This window comes from Diabrotica virgifera, chromosome 6 (assembly GCF_917563875.1).
Source record: "Diabrotica virgifera virgifera chromosome 6, PGI_DIABVI_V3a".
Classification (NCBI taxonomy): domain Eukaryota; kingdom Metazoa; phylum Arthropoda; class Insecta; order Coleoptera; family Chrysomelidae; genus Diabrotica; species Diabrotica virgifera.
In genome coordinates this window covers 124,647,390-124,669,365 of record NC_065448.1, presented here as the reverse complement: position 1 = coordinate 124,669,365, position 21,976 = coordinate 124,647,390, and the positions used below count along the sequence as shown (strand labels likewise).

The following is a 21,976-nucleotide window of genomic DNA, read 5'->3' as shown; positions in this document are numbered from 1 at the left end:
TGCGCACTTTAAAATGATATAAATAATATCGTTAATAGATAAATATACAAGGTATATTTGCCTAGTATAATTTAATAATTAGTTATTAATATTAATTAAAAGTAAATATACCTTGTATATTTATCTATTAACGGTATTATTTATATTAAGTGAGGTTAGAAATTGTCGGCGACAATTTGTCAACTGTACCCGCGAACGCACCTAATGATAAATAAATCTAAAGTGTCTACACCGCAACTGTCAACTAAGTGTTACAATTTTATTACAAAATGTCACCTTTGTTCGTTCGCAGTTAGAGTGTAATCCGAACAAATGTGCTTTATAGAAACTCTTTATATTCCACTTATACAAATTCAATGAAACAAGTTAGGGCATGTTTCTTTAAATTTACTTAATAGAAAACTTCCAATATTATTTCTATATGATAAAATATGTCTAGTGGCCACGGTAGACAAAGTCTTTGTCTACCGTGTCTAGTGGCTGTAATTTCAGTGTACCTACTCGGCTAAGCGATTCTAAAAATTAAAAAAGAACAGACCTACCATCATGTGATGTCACTTGTTTATGACCAGGATGACCTGCAATGATATTTATAATGTACGGACTATATCGTTTTACAAATATCTTGGCGAAATAATTAAAGTTCGTTAGTTCCTATTATATAACATCTCAAACAGTGGAATCTTTTTAGTACACTATTGTATTGTTTTTTTTTGTATTAAGGCACACTTTCTATATTAAAAATTAGTAAGTGTATTCATGTAATTATCTGGAAAATAAGGGTGCTCCAGCTATTTGTATTATAAATATAAACAATAAAACATCAATTATTATCTATTTGAAGATCTTTAATTTTAATTGCCTCCAAATCCAAAACATCATTAAACATAATATGATTTCAGTAGAGCATTATTGAGATCCACCTGATTTTCGCTTTCGGTTCTTTAAAAACAAAACACTTCTCTCAGCTTTTTAAGATGTTGTACTGTTTCTCCTAGTAGGGGAGGAAAGTATGCTAAATGTGCAGTCACTCGAGCGCTTTGGGTACCTATTGGGTTGTGAAGACTAGTAGTCCGTTCTTTAACGGTAAAATATTGCAAAACCTCTAAAATTTAAAGAATCGCTTGGATTGACATGAAATTTGGCATACACGTAGCTAATAAGTCAAAGAAAAAAAGTGATATTGTGAAAATGGATAAACTGGCTAATTTTAAGTAACTTTTGTTCTATAGAGTTTTTTCACTAAGTCAATACTTTTCGAGTTATTTGGCAGTGAATATGTTCATTTTTTCAACAAAATAACCACGCTTTTAGACGGTTTTTCGCAAATAACTCAACAAGTATTTTGTCGAAAAAAACGTTCTTAGCAAAAATACAGCCAATAAGTAAAAAAAAAATGGTGAACGCATTAGGTCTCTGGATCTCGTAGAACCAGAGTTATAGCCAATGAAAAATAGATTCATATTCACCAAATTTCAAATAGAATATTTCGACGTGAAATATCCAAAAAATTAAGCACTTTTTGGGGAAAATCTATTAAAACTTTTTTAAAGTGTTTAAAAAAAGCTTTATTTCTGTTTTTACAGAGAGTTTCTAGCATTAAATTTAAGCAAGTTACGCTCAAAATAAAGTTGGTCACTTTTGTTTTTGCAAAAAAAAATCGGGAAGACCACCCACTAATTAGCAACTTAAAATTAAATTCACAATGGAGAAAAACCCTATGAATGTGAAATTTGTAATAAGCAGTTTAATTAACTAATACGTTTAAAGCATCATATGAAAGTTCACACTGGTGAAAAACCTTATAAATGTGAAATTTGTAGTAAGCTGTTTATTATAAAAGGTAGTTTAAAAATAATCATATGAGAATTAACACTGGTGAAAGACCTTATAAATGTGAAATTTGTAGTAAGCAGTTTACTCAACTAAATAGTTTAAATCATCATATTAGAGTTCACACAGGTGAAGCTACTTATAAATGTGAAATTTGTAGTAAGCAGTTTACTGAAAAATCAACTCCATATGAGAGTTCACACTGGTGAATAACCTTATTATAATGTGAAATATGTAGTAAGCACTTTACTCTAAAAAGTACTTTAAACAGTCCCGGATTAAGAATCTTGAGGCCCCAAGGCAACCCAAGCTAGGAGGCCCTTAAGAAACTTTTTCTTTTCCCTCCAGAACCTCTATCTCCGAGAGGTATTCCTGTGTTAAGTCTATTTTATGCCACTGTCGAACGGTTACAGTTTTGGTTTTTAATCTCCGTTTCAACCTCCAACTTTTCTCCACGCTGTAGAAAAACTTCATTGGAATTACCATCATCAAAATGTAGTTTTCTTGCTCGCGTTTGTTTGCTCTCGTCGGCAGAGTATTGTAGATCGCAGACCTTCTGCTCGTAGTAAGCAAAATGATCTCTTTGGAATTTTAAGAACTCCAAAAGTGAATTTAAAAGCTGAACTGCAGTTTTAGGTTCAATATCTTCTCTCTGTAATGATTTACAGACAGCGTTGATACGTTATAAAATTGTTGCCCAAAACTCATTAATTATGAAAGTTTCTTTTTTTGACATTTCTCTCAACAAACACTTATCTTCATGAACTCTTTCAGCTTTCTGATTAGAGTCTTCAGCAAGAGTATGAAGAGCAGATTTGAAAACGATGTAACCTTTAGACAAAGGTCTTGTTGCATGTGTCCTTGCAGTCTGTTTTGTGCTGCTTATTCTTTTAAGGTCTAGATAGTGGTGAATGAGATCGAGTTTCATTTAAGCATTTGATCATAACTTCCCAACGGTGGGTAGAGGCTGAAAAAAAGTTGTACACGGACTAAATAAACCCTAAATACGATATTCCATTTGAGGGAGAATACGTTAGTCAATCTCTTTTAATTTTTGTTCCACTAATATGTTTACGAAAAAACAATAGATTGTGTAAAAATCTTGTAATGCCTACAAAATTTCCTTTTGATGCTGAAAAATTTCCATCAAGATTTTTACATTCTACAGACCTTTCCCAATTTAAAATTTTCGTACTTCTTCAGTAATTGTATTTCGTAATCCAATTCGTAAAAATATATTAAATTTATCTTTAACTTGAATTTCGAACTTAGTTTCGGTTTCTGGTTCGTTAACTTCTTGAACTGGAATAGAGCTGTCGTTACATGTTTTTCATCTTCTTCAATTACGGACGCTATGTTTCTCTCAGTTATTTCTATTTCATCACGTTCATTTTCATTGGTTGCAGCTTCACTAGCTATGGATTTCAGTCTGAAACTGAGTTTAAATAAGTTTTGGTTCTCTTTTACATTTTGTTTAAGGATCTTTCTCCTGATTTTTCTTGTGTGTTTTCGGCTTCACACTCGAATATGTTTTCTTATTTCCATCTAGTACTGTTTCTTCTACCAAATCGCATTCGTTAGCGATTTATTCTCACAACATAGACTTTCTATGTGATCAAAAGTATGCATTCTAATGTAGTTTTATAAGTTCACCATCACTTTTATGGTATTGCGCAATATTTGAATTTTTCAACATAATATGATTTATAGTTTTTATTTAATTCTAATTATTATTGTTTCGTTTTTGGCCCTGCGAGGCCCCCTTGGGGCCTAGGCCCCTAAGCAACTGCCTACTTTGCCTATTGGTTAATCCGGCACTGACTTTAAATGTTCATATGAGAGTTCATACTGGAGAAAGACCTTATAAATGTGAAATTTGTAGTAAGCAGTTTATTACAAAAAGTAAATTAAATTATCATGTAAGAATTCGCACTGGTGAAAGTCTTTATCAATGTGAAATTAGTAACAAGCAATTTACTGAAAAATTCAACTTTAAATAACAATATGAGAGTTCATAGTGGAGAAAGGCCTTATGAATGTGAAATTTTTAGCAAGCGGTTTAGTCACCTAAGTAGTTTAAATCATCATATGAGAGTTCACATTGGCGAAAGACCTTACAGTTGTGAAATGTGCTTTAGATCGTTTTCGCACAAAAAATATTCTTTAAATAAACATATGATGATTTACACAGGTCAAAAGAACTCATAAATGTTTTGTACCTCATAAAACGGTCAAACTCAGTAGTTGTAACGGTTAACACCATCTGGCCTTTTAAAAACTATTAGACCTCGGATCTCGCGTACCAAACAAAAGTTTATTAATAGCAAGCTGAAAATTTGTTAATAGCTGAACGGTGTCTAGTCGGACAAACTTTGATGTACGGGAACACTGGAACAGGGAAGTTTTAATTGTGGAACAGGTTACAGGTTTCGAACGTCAAGACTACGAAAACGTCCCATGTATTTTGTCAGACAGAACTTCCAATTGATTTGTTACCCTCTCATTAAAATCTCAAGCGAAAATAAGACTGCTATGTACCATCAATATAATTTCTATCAGAAGACATGTTCTACGTGTCGGACTTATTAAATGCCCAACATATTTGTCGGGCAAACATTTATATATTATAATATAAAGTTTGCTATTGAATAAACTTAAAAACAACCTGCTGGTTTTCACAATCATAAACTTGGCAGGATGACACAATTAAAATCACTTTCCACAATTAAAACTCCCCTGCTCCAGTGTTCCCATACATCAAAGTTTGTCCGGCTAGACACCAACTATTAACAAATATTTTAGCTTGCTGAACACAATTATGACACAATTAAAATCATGTTCCACAATTAAAACTTCCCCTGTTGCAGTGTTCCCATCCATCAAAGTTTGTCGGACTAGACACCAACTATTAACAAATGTTGAGCTTGCTATTAATAAACTTTTTATTGGCACGCGGGATCCAGGCCTATACATATTGACAAGAAAAAAGCTACTAGATTACTGGAAGAAAAGTATAGTATGCCCGATCTATAAAAAAGGAGGCAAACTCCAGTGCAAAAACTACCGTGGAATTTCTCTACTAGGTACAGCAACTAAAGTCCTCAAGTATATTATAAACAAGCGGCTCCAATAAACTGGCCCGTATTATCCCCTGCAGAAAGATATTTAACCTCATTGACAACATGCTGACAAACAGAACCTTCCAGGTAATAAGGGAAAGGAGATGAGTAGACAGATGAAACTTAGCAATTCTTCCACAACATAACTTCAACAGGGTTCGATCCTTGTCCCTTTACTTTTCAGCCTCTATATTACTGACATGTCTGAAACCAAATCTCGGAAGTTTGGATATGCTGACGACTGGACCCTTGCAACAAGCCACCAATCTCTAGAATGACCTATGCATCCTCAGCGAATACCTTAAGAAATGGAGACTACAACCAAGTACTAAAAAAACAGAAGTATCAGCTTTTGATCTCAACAACAGGCTGGCAAACAGAGAATTGCGAGTATATTTTAATAACGAACTGTTGAAACACAATAAATACACGACATACCTTGGGGTTACTCTAGACAGAACGCTCACATTTAGAGAACACCTGATGAAAACAGCAGCAAAACTGAAAACACGCAACAATATAATACAGAAACTCTGCGGCACTACATGGGGGTCCACAGCATCAACCCAAAAATCCCCTGCTCTTGGCCTGATATATCCGGTGGCAGAATACTGTGCACCAGTGTGGCTAAATAGCAGGTATACCCACCTGGTCGACACTCAACTAGACCGTGCTATGCGTATGATAACAGGCACAATTAAGCCTACCCCTACAATGTGGCTACTACCCTTAGTAATATAGCACCAATCAACCTTAAAGAATATAACAAAATAGTGGACAGTCACCAGCTTCTAGTCCACAACGACATCCCCGATATTCTTGGAAACCGTCTCTGATCCAGGTTACCCTCTCTAAAATCTGCTCAAGCGCGGCAGCAATCCAATTCTAACTTAAATACCCTATGGAGAGAAGATTTAGAAAGTAAGACAGATCCGCATTACCATAGTCTACCGGACATCATAGAAAAACCTGGCGAATTTGAACGGCCCCGTAAGATTTGGGCAGCCCTTAATCAAATTAGAACAAACTGTGGAAGATGCGTTGACTCCCTCCACAGATGGGGTAAACTTCCCTCGCCTTCTTGTGACTGCGGCGCTGCAAGACAGACGATCAGACACATAGTTCAGGCCTCACAGCACTGCCCACGCAGAGCATACACAGGCGACCCTATAGACTTTGTACTGGCAACCGAAGGGACAATCGAATATATAAAGAAATTGGACATCTGTTTGTGATGCATTGTATAAACAATTAAATCTAAACAATTACCTATTCTGCGATGAAGGCCATACGCTAAATAAATAAATAAATAAATCTGGACCTCGAAGATAAACTACGCTATGTCCACATGGTGTTTTTTTGAAAAGTTTTTTTAATCCATTTCTCTTATTAGTTGATTACAAAAATTGGTTAGGTACATTATTATCAATAAAATATTACTTACTTACTAGCCAACGCCCACTCTTGGCATGTTAGCCATTTGGTGGCGCGCTGACCAGTATAGACGAGCCGTTTCTCCTAGGCGATCTTCATCCTCCTCGGGTGGTCAGGTTGTCATGCCCCATAGTTGTTCTGAACACGGCTACACTAATGGGTCTCGGCAAGTTGCGAGGGATTGGTGACTCTATTAGGTGGGCCCAAGATTTTCCAGCACCGGTTTGTATTTGCTGCTCTTTTTTCTTCGCTTTGATTCCTCTTCTAATGGTGGACTTTGCTGATGTGTACGATTGGAAGCTAGGGGGTTGTGGAAGAGTAGTGCCTTCTTTTGCAAGTTCATCCGCCGCTTCATTCCCTTACACCGACATGACTAGGGATCCATTGTAAAGTAATCAGCCACCCTTTTTCCAGCAAGTTCGATAGCTGGACGCGGCAAGATATTGTTTTGGCAGAGTCGGTATATCGATTTGTCGACAGGGCGAGGATTGCGGCTTGGTAGGCGATGAACAAGGCAACTTTTTGGGGGTGTTGGAAATTCTCAAGATTTCTGGCAGCTTCTTATATAGCAGCAATTTCGCCGTGCTTCGTAGTTGGTGAGAGCGGCACCCACAACTATGGTGCCTTCCAAGAACGTTGAGACATATCCTGCTCCTGTTCTTTCCGAGTCCAGCATCGAGGAGCCATCGCAGGTCGATGTGGAGCCACTCATGCGCTGGGTACTTGGTGTGTATCGTCTCTAGCACGGCTTTCCTTAGGACAATGTCTGACGATAAGTGCTTCGGGTCGTTATGGTTTTTAAGACGTAATTCTGTGTTTGATAGACAGCGGGACAGTGCAGTTTGCGCTGGGAAGGGGACGGCTTCCGACAGGTCAATGTGGTATTTTTCCATGATTTGATTTGCTACTGTAAGCGGACTGGTTTGTGTTTTAAGACGTGAGGCTGCTTGTCTATATTCGCCCCATTTTTGTGGAAGTATTCATCTTTGCGTTTCTCAGAAAGTTAACGCGTGTTGGTCTCTGCGGCATTGTATTGGTTCAATACCGGTCTGGGCTTCCATTGATGTAATCGGTGTTGATTTTGGAGCACCGTTGATGACGCGAAGGGCAGTGTTCTGGGCGACTTCAAGCTTGGAGGTGGTGTTTGTACTCGCAGTTATTGTAGCTTCACTCCCATATTCTAATATCCTCCGGACATAAGTTTTGTATGTTGCCACCAAGACATCTTGCGTGGCGCCCCACTTTGTTGCTGTGAGACGTTTGAGCAGTCGACATCTCTTTGTGGCTTTCTCTGCAGTGTCGTCGATTTGAGGTTTTCACGTCATTTTCTTATCTATGTACACCCCCAGGTATTTTGTTACATCCTGTCTTTCCAAATCGACTCCTTTGTATGTCAGCTTGACAGCAGTCTGTTTTGTTCAAAGGGTATGCACTTGATATACAGTTTTGGTTGTACTGTCAGTTAGACAGTTTTTATCCGCCCATTTTTCTAGATTTTTCAGAGCCTGGTTCATTACTCCCTCGAGCGCTTTCAGACTGCTACTTGATGCCCATATTAGGAGGTTATCGGCATACAGGAGGGCTTCCACACCAGGTGTCTTTCTAATTATTGCGAGCATATCGTTTATCATTAAGTTAAACAATTAGCAGCTGATGACAGCTCCTTGTGGCAGCCCTTGTCTTTGCAGTCTGAATTTGGAACAGTGGTTGTGAAATTTGACTCTCTGATACCTTTCCCCGAGAAAAGATTTTATCCAATTGAATAGTTTGCCGTCAATTCCAGACTTCGCTATCTTGTGTAACAGCAAACCTCTCCATACTGTGTCGTATCCAGCTTTGAGGTCTACTAGCACTGCCACTGTTGACATCTTACGGTGGAAAGCATCCTTTACTTTTTGAGCGAAATCGACTACATGGTCCATGGTGTTCCTGTGTCTCCTGAAGCCAGCTTGTGCAAGATGGGTTATGGCTCGGTTTAGTCTGTCCAGAACCATTTTTTCGGCTACTTTGCATAAGGAACTTGTGAGGGATATTGGCCGGTAGCTATCAGTCAGGCTCGGGTCTTTTCCTTTCTTTAAGGTGGGTATGACTTCGCTCTTCCTCCATTGACTTGAGACTCTTGAATTCCACGTTATGTTAATCAAATTCAGAATAGTGCCTTTGGCTGCGGCCTCCAGATATTTAAGCATTTCCGGGTACAACTCATCAATCCCTGCTGCCTTTTTCTTTTTTGTGTCAGAGAGAGCCGCTTCCAGCTCTAACATCGAGAAATCTTTTGTACAGATGTCCTCTATACTTTTGCTCATCCGCCAGGGAGGCGGATAACGCAACAGTATTGCTCTCTCCCTCTTATGTATCCGTAATATTACTCACTTTTGTGTAGTGTTTACATAGTTCGTTTGCTATATCGGCATGTGAAGTGGGTTTTCTAGCCATGCCTCTCATTGGCATTTGCTGTTGCTTGTTTCCATCATTGTCTAGCGTAGTAACGAACTTGTGCGCTTTGGTGCCGTCTTTTCGGAAATCGAGCTTAGCAAAGATGGATTTGAAAGCTTCTCTTTTCCCTGACTTAATGGCTTGAGTTAGGATCGCTTGACTCTTTCGAAGCTCTATACAATCGTTGATTTGCCTGGATTTTTTAGTTTTGCGCCTGGCTTTATTTCTGGCAGTTTTCAATTTGGATAGCGTTGGGGACCAGAAAGTCTTATACCCTTTAATTTTACCTCGCGGTATGCACTCTTTTGCACATTTTAAGTATGGCCTCAGTTACTTTTTTTGCTTCTTCTTCTTTGCAATTAAGCGATTAAAAAGGGTATTAACTTTTTCTCTCAGTGTTTGGATTTCACGAATTTTAAAGGAAAATAAAATTTAATTTAGTGAAATAAATTAAATAACATGCTAGAGTGGTGTAAAAGAAATGGCATGGAATTTAATCCAACTAAATGTAAAACTATGATTTTTTCCCGTTCCAGAAATGCTATTGTTTTTGACTACAATATTGGTCACTATATATGTACTCTCGAAAGAACTTCCCTTTTTAAAAACTTGGGGGGTCACCCTTGATACAAACTTACAGCTTTCTCGTCGTCTGGAGAATGTTGTTAATAAGGCTTTCCAGATGCTTGGTTTTATTAGAAGATGCACCCAGGACTTCACAAATATTACAGCTTTAAAAACCCTCTACTGTGCCTTGGTCCGTCCCCATCTTGAGTATGCCTCCTGTGTATGGTCTCCTTTTTATGGAGTACATAGGTACTAATGCTCTTCAGTTAGTTGAACATAAATTTTTAAAGCAAATTGCCTATAGACTCAATATCTTGGACAACTACAATGATGCAGATATTCTTAATATCCTGGATATGGCACCGGTTACTGCTCGTCATAAGAGAAGGGATCTCATCACTTTTTACAACATCCTACATGGAAAAACTGGAACTCCAGAGCTTCTTCAAAAAATTAATATTCATGTCCCATTAAGAACAACCAGGGCTACAGTTAGTTTCCATTACCCAATCCACCGTACTAACTATGCTCTTAACAACTTTCTCACTAGAACTGCCAGACTAGCAAACTAGCACTTTAACATTGACCTTTTTCAAACTTATAGCAAGTTCCTGAGTCAGGTTTTAGTAAACGCATTAACTAAGACTTATTGTGCTGTAAAAATAATAATAATAATAAACTCAAAAGTGACTTATTGTCTGCTTATGTCCGCCGACCACACTAATTAATGTCCTTGGGTATGATTATTTGTGTAATTTGTATTGGTAACATTTTATTTATATTGATAATATGATATGTATTTTTGTTCTCTATATTGTATGGAATTTATATTTTAATCTATTGGTTTTTTTCTGTAAATGATTGTAACCGTATATAAATAAAAAAAATGGATCACATCGTTATTTCAAATATGCAAATAATTCTACAAGCAGCATTTACTAATTCAGGATACTTCGATTTTTCATCATCGTTCCATTTTTTTTCTGGGACGGCGTACTAATCTTCTACCGTCTCTCAAAAAACATTGTCTTTAACAATCCATTGTCTTCTAATCTTACGAGATGACCTGCCCATCTCATCTTAGCTCTTATTTCTGATGATGTTTTCAGTACCATACACATTCACCAATTCAGCGCTGCGACGCCTTCTTGACTCTCCTGTCAATTCATCTCTTTGAGGGCCAAATATCATTCTGAGAACTTTCCTTTCAAATACCGCAGCAGTTTATTTATTTCCCGCTGATATTAAGTCCATGTTTCACTTCCATGTAACAATTGGGCGAATAATTGGCATGTACAGTCTTAACTTAGATCAGTGTGGTCCAACCTTTTAGATGTTGCGGGTCGTATTAAATTTGAAATTATTATGAAGGGCCAGAGAACTCGACTCATTCAAAAAAAGTTTATTTTAAAAATAATATATACAAGCGAAATATTATTTACAAGTATTTTATTATGGTTTACAATTTACATGTTATGTTTAAAATTTAACGTAAAATAAAAAATCAATGGGATATTTGAGGCAAGGGTTTATCATCTACGAACTTTTGCACATCTATATCTATGCTAGTGGTAGTGAATCTAATACACGCTTCCAGAGAATTGTTTTCCATGCGATTACGTGTTTTAGATTTAATATGCTTCAAAGCAGAAAATGTACTTTCACATATATACGTACTACCAAACATTGAATATAGTTTCAACGCAAAGTTACGAAGTTTAGGAAAACGATCCTTGGAGACTAACTTCCAAAAGGTACTAATGCCTTCATTTTTATTTGCTTGAAAAAACGAATCGGACTGTAGTTCGCACAGCTATAATTGGTATTCTTCTGATTGGTTCTGGATGTTGACTCCCATTGGATTGTTAAAAAGCTCAAGATCGGGTTTTAGTGCATCAAATTCCGAAAACCTTTCATCGAATTCTCTTTTTATTTCTGTAAGAACTTTTGCAAACCTCGAGAAATCGACCATAGTTTCTTCTTGATTTATTTTGAAACACGCAGGAAAATGTGTGAGGTCTTTTATTTTCATGCAGTTCTCGAAAAAATCAAGTTTTTTGCGAAATGTCTCAATTTGACCAACCAATTGTGATACTGTCTTATTTTTCCCCTGGAGTTGTAGGTTTAATGTGTTCAAGTGAGAGGTAATGTCTGTTAGAAATGCCAGTTCATGAAGAAATGTTTTATTCTTAAGCTTTGTTATAAATACTTCCGTGTTAATAACAATTTCCGTTTCAAAAAAGAGTAAGATCTCTTTTCTTAAAGAAAAAAAATTTCTAAGGCATTTACCTGCACTCAACCAGCGTATCTTTGAATGTAGGGGGACGTCCTTATATTCAGTATTTAATTCCTCCAAGAAAGAGATGAATTTTCGGTGTCGCTGAGCTCTGTTTCTTCCTCTTAAGCTGTTTACTGTCTGCACTACAGTTTTCATAGTATCGTTGATTTTAATTATCTTTCCGCAGAGAGTCTCTTGATGTATAATGCAATGAAACATAACACAGTTAACACTATTTTCCCGCAAAAGTCCAGCCACTCCCGTTATGCGTCCCGTCATTGCTTTTGCTCCGTGCGTCGGTGCAAACGCAAGAGCACTTTTGAAAACCGCCTATATTTTTCACAGCGTCACTAACTGCTTCAAATATATTTATACCTTTGGTCCCGTCTTCCATGTGGTGCAGTTTTATAAGTTCCTCAGTTACACAAATATCTTCACTGAAGCATCTAACAAAAATTAATAGCTGATTTTTGTCAGTAGGTAATATCAACAGATTCGTCCAGGACTAAGGAGTAGTACAAACAAGTTAGTACAGTTTGATGGGAAACTGAAACACATTCAAAATTTTTGGCCATCTTTTCATCTCCAAAGGATCGCGCCATTTTAACGGCACACCGCTCGATCATTTCTCCATCTCAAAATGCTTTTTTACTTTTGACCAGCTCTAAACATACTTCATATGATGCTGCTAAGCTTGATGATTGAAGAGCTGTCGGTTTTGTAAATAGAGATTTTTGTTTATTCAATTTAGCCTTAAGTTCTTTTACAAGAGTAATGCGAGCTTCACCTTGATATTTGTCGTATTTTGTTTTGTGATGGGTTTCATAATGCCTACTAATATTGTATTCTTTTGATACCGCGAGTACTGACAACAAATAATGCACTGAGGTTTGCCTTTTAATTCGATGAAGAAATATTTATTTTCCCATTTTCCTTGGAACGTACGATTCTCTTCGAAAATTTTGCCTTTCTTGGCACTACTCATTCTGAATTTAGCATTCAATTTATTCGCCACTGTTAATTCAGCACGACACGTGCAGCTGACTGAAGCTAACTGCCCGCTTATCGGGAGTGAGTGTTCAATCAAGGTTATGTAACTACTTTCTTAAGATTACGGAAAGTTAGACAGGGTTGGAACAGATAAAAGTTATCAATGGCAATATTTTTGAAATGTGTTTGGGGGGCCGCAGTTTAACGAGCCTCGGGCCGCATGCGGCCCGCGTGCCTATAAGGTTGGACCACACTGACTTAGATTAACAGCTTGATCTTAACACATTCACGGACACGACTGCATATTAAGTCACTGTTACTCCATAAGAAGATGTGTCTTCATCTGAAGCGTGTCAGTGAATGTGTTAATAATGATGAATGGGAGTATAATGCTCTATTCCACGCAACTATCCATGCTGATACCTCTTTTGTATGTATTTGCCATATGTGATTATCGCCCCTAGATATTTAACTCTTTTACTACTTCGAAGTGGGGGTCATTAATAGTTATGTTCTGCCTAACTCTTGGTCTTGGATTTTTGCTTACTATTAGCATGTATTTCGTCTTCTTTTCATTTATTCGAAGGCCCAGACTACCTATTTCTCCCTCGAGTTGTGAAAACACCTCTTTAACGTCTCTTGTAGAATGAGCGAATGCACCTAGATCATCAGCAAAGGCCAACAATAGTTTTGATCTTCGGTTCGGAAATACCCTGTCAGCTTAGATGTTATTTTACTTATTTCATATTCTAAGGCCGAACAATAGCAACGGTGCTAAGGGGTAAACCTTGTTTAAGTCCTGAGGCTACGGCTCCACGGGCGAGAAATTGACGCTAGCAGTAGCCGTAAAACGAACTTAAGGTTCCGCGGAACGGAATAGGAATAGCCGAAATGAACCGACTACGCACAAGTCCTGTAGTCGGTAGTTCGGCTATTCCTATTCCGTTCCGCGGAACCTTAAGTTAGTTTTACGGCTACTGCTAGCGTCAGTTTCTCGCCCGTGGAGCCGTAGGGCCGGTTGTTCGAACGCTAATCAAGAAGTTGATTATAATTAACTCCCCTTAACAACCATCAAATAACAACACCCCACACCAACACCCCTCATTCGTACGTCAATCAGTTGATTGTAATCAATTATTTATTAACATAATTGATTAATAAATCTCATAATTGGAATCAATTATGTTTTCAGCAACCCTAACAAAGTTGACATTGACAGTTGGTGACGTAATTAAATATTTGATAATGATCATTTGATTCCATTTTTGATTAGCGTTCGAACAACCGGCCCTATCATCAAAAATGGAATTAACTTAGGGCCGGTTGTTCGAACGCTAATCAAAAATGGAATCAACTGATCATTATCAAATATTTAATTACGTCACCAACTGTCAATGTCAACTTTGTTTTGGTTGTTGAAAGCACAATTGATTACAATTATGAGATTTATTAATCAATTATGTTAATAATTGTTATGTTAATTAATGGTTAATTAATCAATCAATTATGTTAATTATCAATGATAATTAACATAATTGATTACAATCAACTGATTCACGGACGAATGATGGGTGTTGTTATCTGATGGTTGTTAATGGGACTTAATTATAATCAACTTCTTGATTAGCGTTCAAACAACCGGCCCTAAGGGCCGGTTGTTCGAACGCTAATCAAAAATAGAATCAACTGATCATTACCAAATATTTAATTACAGTCACCAACTGTCAATGTCAACTTTGATTGGGTTGCTGAAAACATAAACATGAGAGCCACAAATAATCCTTCAAATAGCCACATGTGGCTCGCGAGCCACAGTTTGGCCACTCCTGTTATATAGTAACGTGATCGTTACATGACGGTTCTTCGTTGTATTGGAACAAATCTTATATAAAATCGTAGGAGAACCCGTGAGAAAAAATATTTCTCACTGCAATGGCCGACTTTTCTCACTGCGTAAGAAATTTTTCGTTTTGAATGTAAGTAGTGAGAGAAGTTACACATTATATAGCCTTATTGTAGCCTTATAAATAGCATCTGGGGTGGCGATTGGGCTATGCTGGTCTATTACGCAATCGAATTTAAAGCGGACTGTATGGAAATAATAACAAAAAAATTCTTACCTTATTTTAACTGGTAGGTCGAGAAGTCTTCAGTTATTAGTAAGGTGAAGGAAGGAGGGAGAAAGGGTTAATTTATTTTTTACTATAACTGAAACCGGCGTTTTTTGGCGACACTTGATAACTACAGGAAACGACTTAACAATTCAATTTGTTCTTACTTACTGACAACCACGACTAGTTAGTACTAACGAAAGGTAATTAAAGAGAAAACAAAAAATTTAGTACAATATCTGGGCAAGAAAATAGGCCAGGTACTTCGAATGAAATAAATTTAATGAGGCCAAAACATCCTGCCCCCCCGAGTTTATTTTTAAAATAAACGAAAAATCAACGAAAACTAATTTAATTTTAATATGCTAAGTCTGCACATGAACCCATCACCCTAAACTAAAATTTTAACTATCAAATAAAATAAAAAAATCCTCTCCAGTTTATTGACTGGGTAGAGGACACAGTTTAACGACTGGGCGCATGTAACTACCGTGCTTGGTTCGCACTTTTACGATTCGAACAATCCCATCTTTTCCAGGATACAAAGTCTCTATGACTGCCAGAGGCCACTGTAAAGGTGGGATAGTTTCATTTTTTATTATAACTACCATTCCCTCTTTGGGAGGGTTCGAGTTAGTGTTCCATTTTAAACGAGACTGCATAGAAGACAAATATTCTGAATGCCATCTTTTCCAATAATGTTGAACAATGCAATCTAATAATTTATATCTTTTCAAAGTACTCATATTTTTATCAAGATCAATATCCATCGAGGGTAATGACACTAAAGGTTCTGTACATAAAAAATGCGATGGAGTCAGCGCGACTGGATTTTCAGGGTCGTTACTTTGAACACAAAGAGGACGCGAATTCAAAAGACACTCGATTTGTGTCAGAACAGTTAAAAATTCTTCGTAAGTAAGGATTTGATTCCCCACAACTCTATTTAAATGAAGTTTTACACTTTTTATATTGCTTTCCCAAATACCACCGAAGTGACTGCCATAAGGTACGTTCATTTTCCAAGAAATTTTGGTATTATTAAGTTCCTGTTGGAATGCATCTTTATAAGTTTTTGAAGTAGTTAATTGATATATTTCATCGAGGACTCTCTTGGCACCCACAAAATTTGTGCCATTATCTGAATATAAAACCTTACAATTTCCACGACGAGATAAAAATCTTTTGAAAGTGGCTAAGAAACAATCTGTAGAGAGCGAGGAGGCTAATTCAAGATGTATGGCTTTCGTACTTAGACAAACAAACAAACATACGTAAGCCTTTTTAGTTTTTACGCCACGATATTTTCCTATAGTAATGGAAAACGCACCAGTATAATCTACACCAGTGTGTAAAAAGGCTTTTGCCTGATTGACTCTTACGGCGGGTAAGTCAGCCATCATAGGATAGGTAGGTTTAGGATTAAGACGAAAACAACGATTACATCTCCAAATTCTATTTCTGATGGCCTGACGACTAGATAGTATCCAATAATTTGTTCTCAGAAGATTTTGCAACAAATACGCTCCAGCATGTAAATGCAATTTATGGAAATAATCTATTAACAAAATGGTTAAAGGATCGGCTTTGGGCAACAAAATCGGATGTTTTTGTTCAAAACTACATTGGGAGTTGGACAAACGTCCACCTACTCTAATTATTCCATTTTCAATAAATGGATTCAAACGACGTATGGAAGATTTTACAACGAGATTTTGAGAAAGGGCTTTATATTCTTCAGAAAAATGCTTTTGCTGGACAGCTCGAATTAATTCAATTTCTGCAATTTTTAAATCAAATAGAGATATCCGTTTATTTAAAGACAATTTTCTAAGAAATCTCAATACGTATACTGTGGAATTTAAAAGTTTCGACCAACTGGAAAAATATTCAATAAGAGTATACAGCGGAGAAATTACACGAGTGACATTACCAAAGAAGGTTTGTGATCTATATTCAGAATCACAAATCATAATTTCCTGTCCGTTGACAGACTGAATAGGCCAATATTCTGGCTCCAACAGTAACCAATTTGGACCAGTAAACCATGTGGAATGGTTGACTAACGAAGAAGGAAACAAACCTCGAGAGGCGCAATCAACAACATTTTCCTTTCCAGGAACAAAAAACCAATACTCTGACGGAACCATCTTATGAATTGTAACAACTCTATTTTGAACAAATATTTTGAGATTTTTCTCTGAGGACTTTATCCAATTTAATACAATCATGGAATCACTTAAGGCAAAAATTTTATCAATATTATGTCTAGGAGAATAAGTTTCAATAGCATGTGAAAGAAGCTTTGAGAGAAGAAGCGCTCCACAAAGCTCTAATCGAGGAAGAGTTATTTTAGACATTGGAGATACTTTAGATTGAGAGTACAGTAAAGTAACTTTAACTTGACCTGTACAATTAACAACCCTGGAATAAACAATGGCTGCGTATCCAGCAGCACTTGCGTCTGAAAATCCTACAAAAGACAACGACGAATTAGGTGTAACTGCTATATGGCGTGGAATTTGTATTTTGTATAGGACATGAAATTCATTTTGAAACTTTTCCCATGCTATTTCGATTTCTTTTGGTACGGTACTATCCCAATCTACCTTTAGAGTCCAAAGTTTCTTTATCCAAATTTTAAGCAAGAGGGTTATAGGAGATAGGAATCCCAAGGGATCAAACATACGAGCAACAAGTGAGAGCATGTTTCTTTTTGTACAACGGGTCGATGAGGGTATTTCTAACCCAAAACTAAAATTGTCACATTTTTCTTCCCATTGCAATCCTAACACTTTGGAGACTGACTTATCAAATTGTTTGGTTTTGACCAATTGAAGGGGTTCGGGGATTGTCGATAGTAGATCGTTCGAGTTCGACATCCATTTGGTTAATTTAAAACCACCTTTTTGAAACAAATTCACTAACTGAGTGTGTGTAACTATAGCTTCAGAAACATTTGGAAAACTGCTAATAAAATCGTCTACATACATATCTCTTAAAATTGGGATGATAGTATCAGGAAAACTTTTAGATTCGTCATTACATAATTGTTTTATTACCCTGAGACTAAGATATGGTGAGGCTTTTACTCCAAAAGTTAAAGTATTTAATTGGAAAATAGAAATAGGATCATTGGTATCAAATCTCCACAAAACTCTTTGAAACGAACAATGAGATTCAACCACTTTAACCTGCCTATACATTTGTTTCAAATCAGCGACAATTGCGATTGGAAAAAGACGAAAATTCAACAATATTGTGGTAGGATTATTTTGTAATTTTGGACCTTTATAAAGAATTTCATTTAATGACGGTCCTTTACTAGTTTTCATAGAGGCATCAAAGACTATTCTACAAGGAGTGGAAGGGCTATCTGATTTAAAAACACAATGATGGGGAATATAATACGACAACGAATCAATGGTTTGAATGGGAACTAAACTCATGTGCTTTTGGTCTAAATAGTCTTGAAAGATATCACAGTAAAGTTTTCTAAGTTCTGGGTTTGGTGCTAGGCGATTTTCTAAGGACAACAATCTATTTTTAGCAAGAACAAAAGAATCACCCAGTACATTAGGATCATTTTGGAACGGAAATGAAACTGTGTATCTACCATCTGCATCTCTACATACATTTTCTAAAAATAAATTTTCACAAATTTCATCTTCTGATGAACTATTAGTAACAGTGGGCAAATCCTCTAATTCATACATTCTTTCGACCAAGGAATCTAAATTCAACAAAGGGTTACAGACGAAAGACAAATATGTGTGGATTTTTTCAAAATTTGGTGCAGCTGAGCCCATGACTACATAACCTAAACTAGTCTCAATAGCTGATAGAGAATCTTCGCATGACACTCTATTACAACCAATGATATTTGAAAAGACAGATAAGCCTAAAATACCATCTATCTTGCCAGGAAAAAAGAAATTCGGGTCAGCTAATTTCAAGTGTTCTATACTGTTAATACAGTCTTTGTCAACTGGTTGATCTGGCAACTTATTAGAGATTGTGTCTATAAGCAACACTTCTATAGGATATTGTATTTTTTTATCAAAATGGGAAAAGATAACAATGTTGGTTTTACCTACTATCGGGGTGGTTGATCCTCCTATACCAGAAACTGTCAAATTTAATTTCGAATAACTTAGGCCTAATTTTCGGGAACAATCAAAAGTAAGAAAATTAGCAGAAGAACCACTATCTAACAAAAATCTAACCTTGTGAGCACTACCCCATTTATCAACAACTTTAACCATTATTGTCCCAAACAGACTAACAGAACTCGATTCTGATTCATTTGGGATATTTTTAGAATGGCGGACATGTAAACTAGAAGGATTATCAGAAGAACCAGAGGTAGGCTCAGTACTAGTGGAGGGAAATGGAACATTCTCATTAGGCCGAGTAGTATTTGGCTTATGCAACTTGGAATGGTGCCTAGCTTTGCACACAACACAAGAAAATTTTGACGGACAATTGGATACTCGATGCTTTGAAGAAAAACAATTTAAACATAAATTATTTTCCTTCACTAATTTAAATCTGGATTCAAATGGTAGCCCTAAAAAGTGCTTACAGTCTTTAATTAAATGTGGGCCTTTTTTACAAACAACACAATCTATGGAGGAATACGTATTCTGTTCTTGCAAATGAAACGATTTGTTCGGTTTTTGAAACGAAAAATTATTTTTGGAATTCCTTGATCTATCATTTTTAATAAGAGATTTACTACACGTTGGCGTAAAAATTTCAATAAATCATCATAAGCGGGTAAATCATTATTATTTCTTATTAAATCAAATGAATCTATGGTATCTTGTGGTAATTTTAACATAGCTAAATAAGTTAAAATATGATCATCTAAATTATCGAGATTTAATCGTTTTAGTGCAGAAACATTAGTATCAAACTTTTCCAAAAATATTTCCAAATATGATGGATTATTAGATTGCAAACCGCGAAAATTAACAATTCGATCCATATAGAGATTAAACAAATATTTTTTATCATTATATCTTTCAACAAGCATATTCCAAATAATGTCATAATTATTAGGAATGGGTTCTATTGAGCTACAGCTTTTCAAGGCTTTCCCGGAAATACAACTCAACAAATACTGTAGCTTATCGGACTTGGGATATTCTATTTTGTTATGAACAAATTGTTTGAAATTTTCATAGAAAACAGGCCACAGAGATATATCTTCACCATCAAACTTAACTAATTCAAATTTGGGCATTTTAATAGTAGAATTATTAGTACTATTGGGATTATTACTCAAAACAGCAGGTTTATTTATTAATAATGAAGCTAAATATTCAATATTGGAGTAGAGATCATAAAATGCATCTAAATGCGTATGGTATGCAACGCCAGCATCTGGCTCCATCTCTTGTTTTAATATAACGATATCTTGAACAATTTCCTCATATTCTGATAGAGTTTTTTCGAAAGTACTATATCTAACTGCAAAGTTACGCATTTTTGAGGCATTTTCTGGATCTTTTTCTAAGGCCGACCCGGCATCGTAACATAATTGAGCCCTACGAAAGATAGTTTCACGTTTAGAGCATAATCGCTCCAATTTTAGTTCGTTTTGACTTTTAGGCATGTTTAATAATAAATATTGAAATTCTTTCAAAAAATTATCAATGATGAAGAAATAAAATGGAACAAAACCCAAAATATGTCAAGAATAGTAGTTAGGTGTATATATTTTTTCAACAATTACTAAAATTTTATTAAACTAAATCCAAACAAATTATTTTTAGGTTTGCAAAATATCCAAATCAAATATATTTACTTAATCAAAATCGATTTCACTAAGCGATGGGTTCAGAAGCAAAAACACGAATTCAATGTTCCAACTATAGTCGACCGAAGAACAAGGTTTTTCGATACACGACAAAAAAAGGGTACACTACGATTTAATTAGATTTTAACACGACAAATATACTATACCGATTACAATTATAATTTTAAATAAATTTATCCAATGCGAAAAATACGATAGATCAGATCTTGAACCGGCAAAGCAACAACGAAATTGATTCAAGACGATCCGGCTCGAAGGACCAAACTTATGGGGTGGCGATTGGGCTATGCTGGTCTATTACGCAATCGAATTTAAAGCGGACTGTATGGAAATAATAACAAAAAAATTCTTACCTTATTTTAACTGGTAGGTCGAGAAGTCTTCAGTTATTAGTAAGGTGAAGGAAGGAGGGAGAAAGGGTTAATTTATTTTTTACTATAACTGAAACCGGCGTTTTTTGGCGACACTTGATAACTACAGGAAACGACTTAACAATTCAATTTGTTCTTACTTACTGACAACTGACAACCACGACTAGTTAGTACTAACGAAAGGTAATTAAAGAGAAAACAAAAAATTTAGTACAATATCTGGGCAAGAAAATAGGCCAGGTACTTCGAATGAAATAAATTTAATGAGGCCAAAACAGCATCCATAAAAAAAAGATTGCTTATGGGTCTTCTGGACAATGTTGCTAAATTTAGGCCCGGAACTTTATGTCTCGATTAACATCCCGTTAGTTAACGGAGGTTTAATCGGGACCTCTTTAGGATCTCTTGCGTTGTAATAAATGCAATTACAAGTATTATTATAATTATAAATAAGTATAATTTATTACAACGCAAGAGACCCTAAAGAGGTCCCGATTAAACCTCCGTTAACTAACGGGCTGTAAGTACCGGGCGCATCTAAACATTGCGTATATGTATTTGGACCATAGGAGTTTTCTATTGGTTCGTTGCAGCACGCGGTAATATTTTAACCAATAGGCGGCGAGGTTCCAGATGCATATACGGTAGTCGGTCCCAAATTCATATACGGAATGTTAGTCGGTCCCAAATTCATATACGGAATGTTAAATATCGTACACCGAAAAAGATAAGTTTTTTTAGAGTCTTTTAAAAGAAGATTGATTTTAAAATACTTGTTACTGTATTATTAAATAAAAATAAAACAATTATAGTATTTCGAATGATATTTGGTGCGAAATTCATATGCGGAATGTTAATTATTCGTAGACCAAAATAAATATTATAAACCAGAATAAATAATATTTAAAACACAACCGCAAACGTTATAACCAAGTTAACATTTATTTTCGTCTGATAGCACACAGCCCTAAACTTCAACAGAATTGAATTGAATAGCTGAAACAGGTCTAAAC

At 36.0% G+C, this 21,976-nt stretch overlaps 2 protein-coding genes across 2 annotated transcripts in view; both read right to left on the bottom strand.

The window, feature by feature from the left end:
* The window catches only part of LOC126886185 (uncharacterized), a 44,823-nt gene extending 27,062 nt beyond the window's left edge, over positions 1–17,761 (bottom strand). Inside the window, exons 1-2 of the mRNA XM_050653039.1 lie at positions 16,293–17,761; positions 3,029–3,262 (exon numbers count right to left, since the gene is read on the bottom strand). Coding sequence (XP_050508996.1) covers positions 3,029–3,262; positions 16,293–17,761 — 1,703 coding nt within the window. The remainder of the gene's footprint in view (positions 1–3,028; positions 3,263–16,292) is intronic.
* Positions 17,762–19,395: 1,634 nt separating this feature from the next.
* On the bottom strand, positions 19,396–20,388 carry LOC126886184 (uncharacterized). The gene has a single exon (XM_050653038.1). The coding sequence runs from the start codon at positions 20,386–20,388 to the stop codon at positions 19,396–19,398; it is 993 nt and encodes a 330-aa protein (XP_050508995.1).
* Between the last annotated feature and the right edge of the window lie 1,588 nt (positions 20,389–21,976).

Excerpts from the sequence above, each read along its gene's own strand:
- LOC126886184 (XM_050653038.1), bottom strand. The coding sequence starts at position 20,388 with ATGCCTAAAAGTCAAAACGAACTAAAATTGGAGCGATTATGCTCTAAA.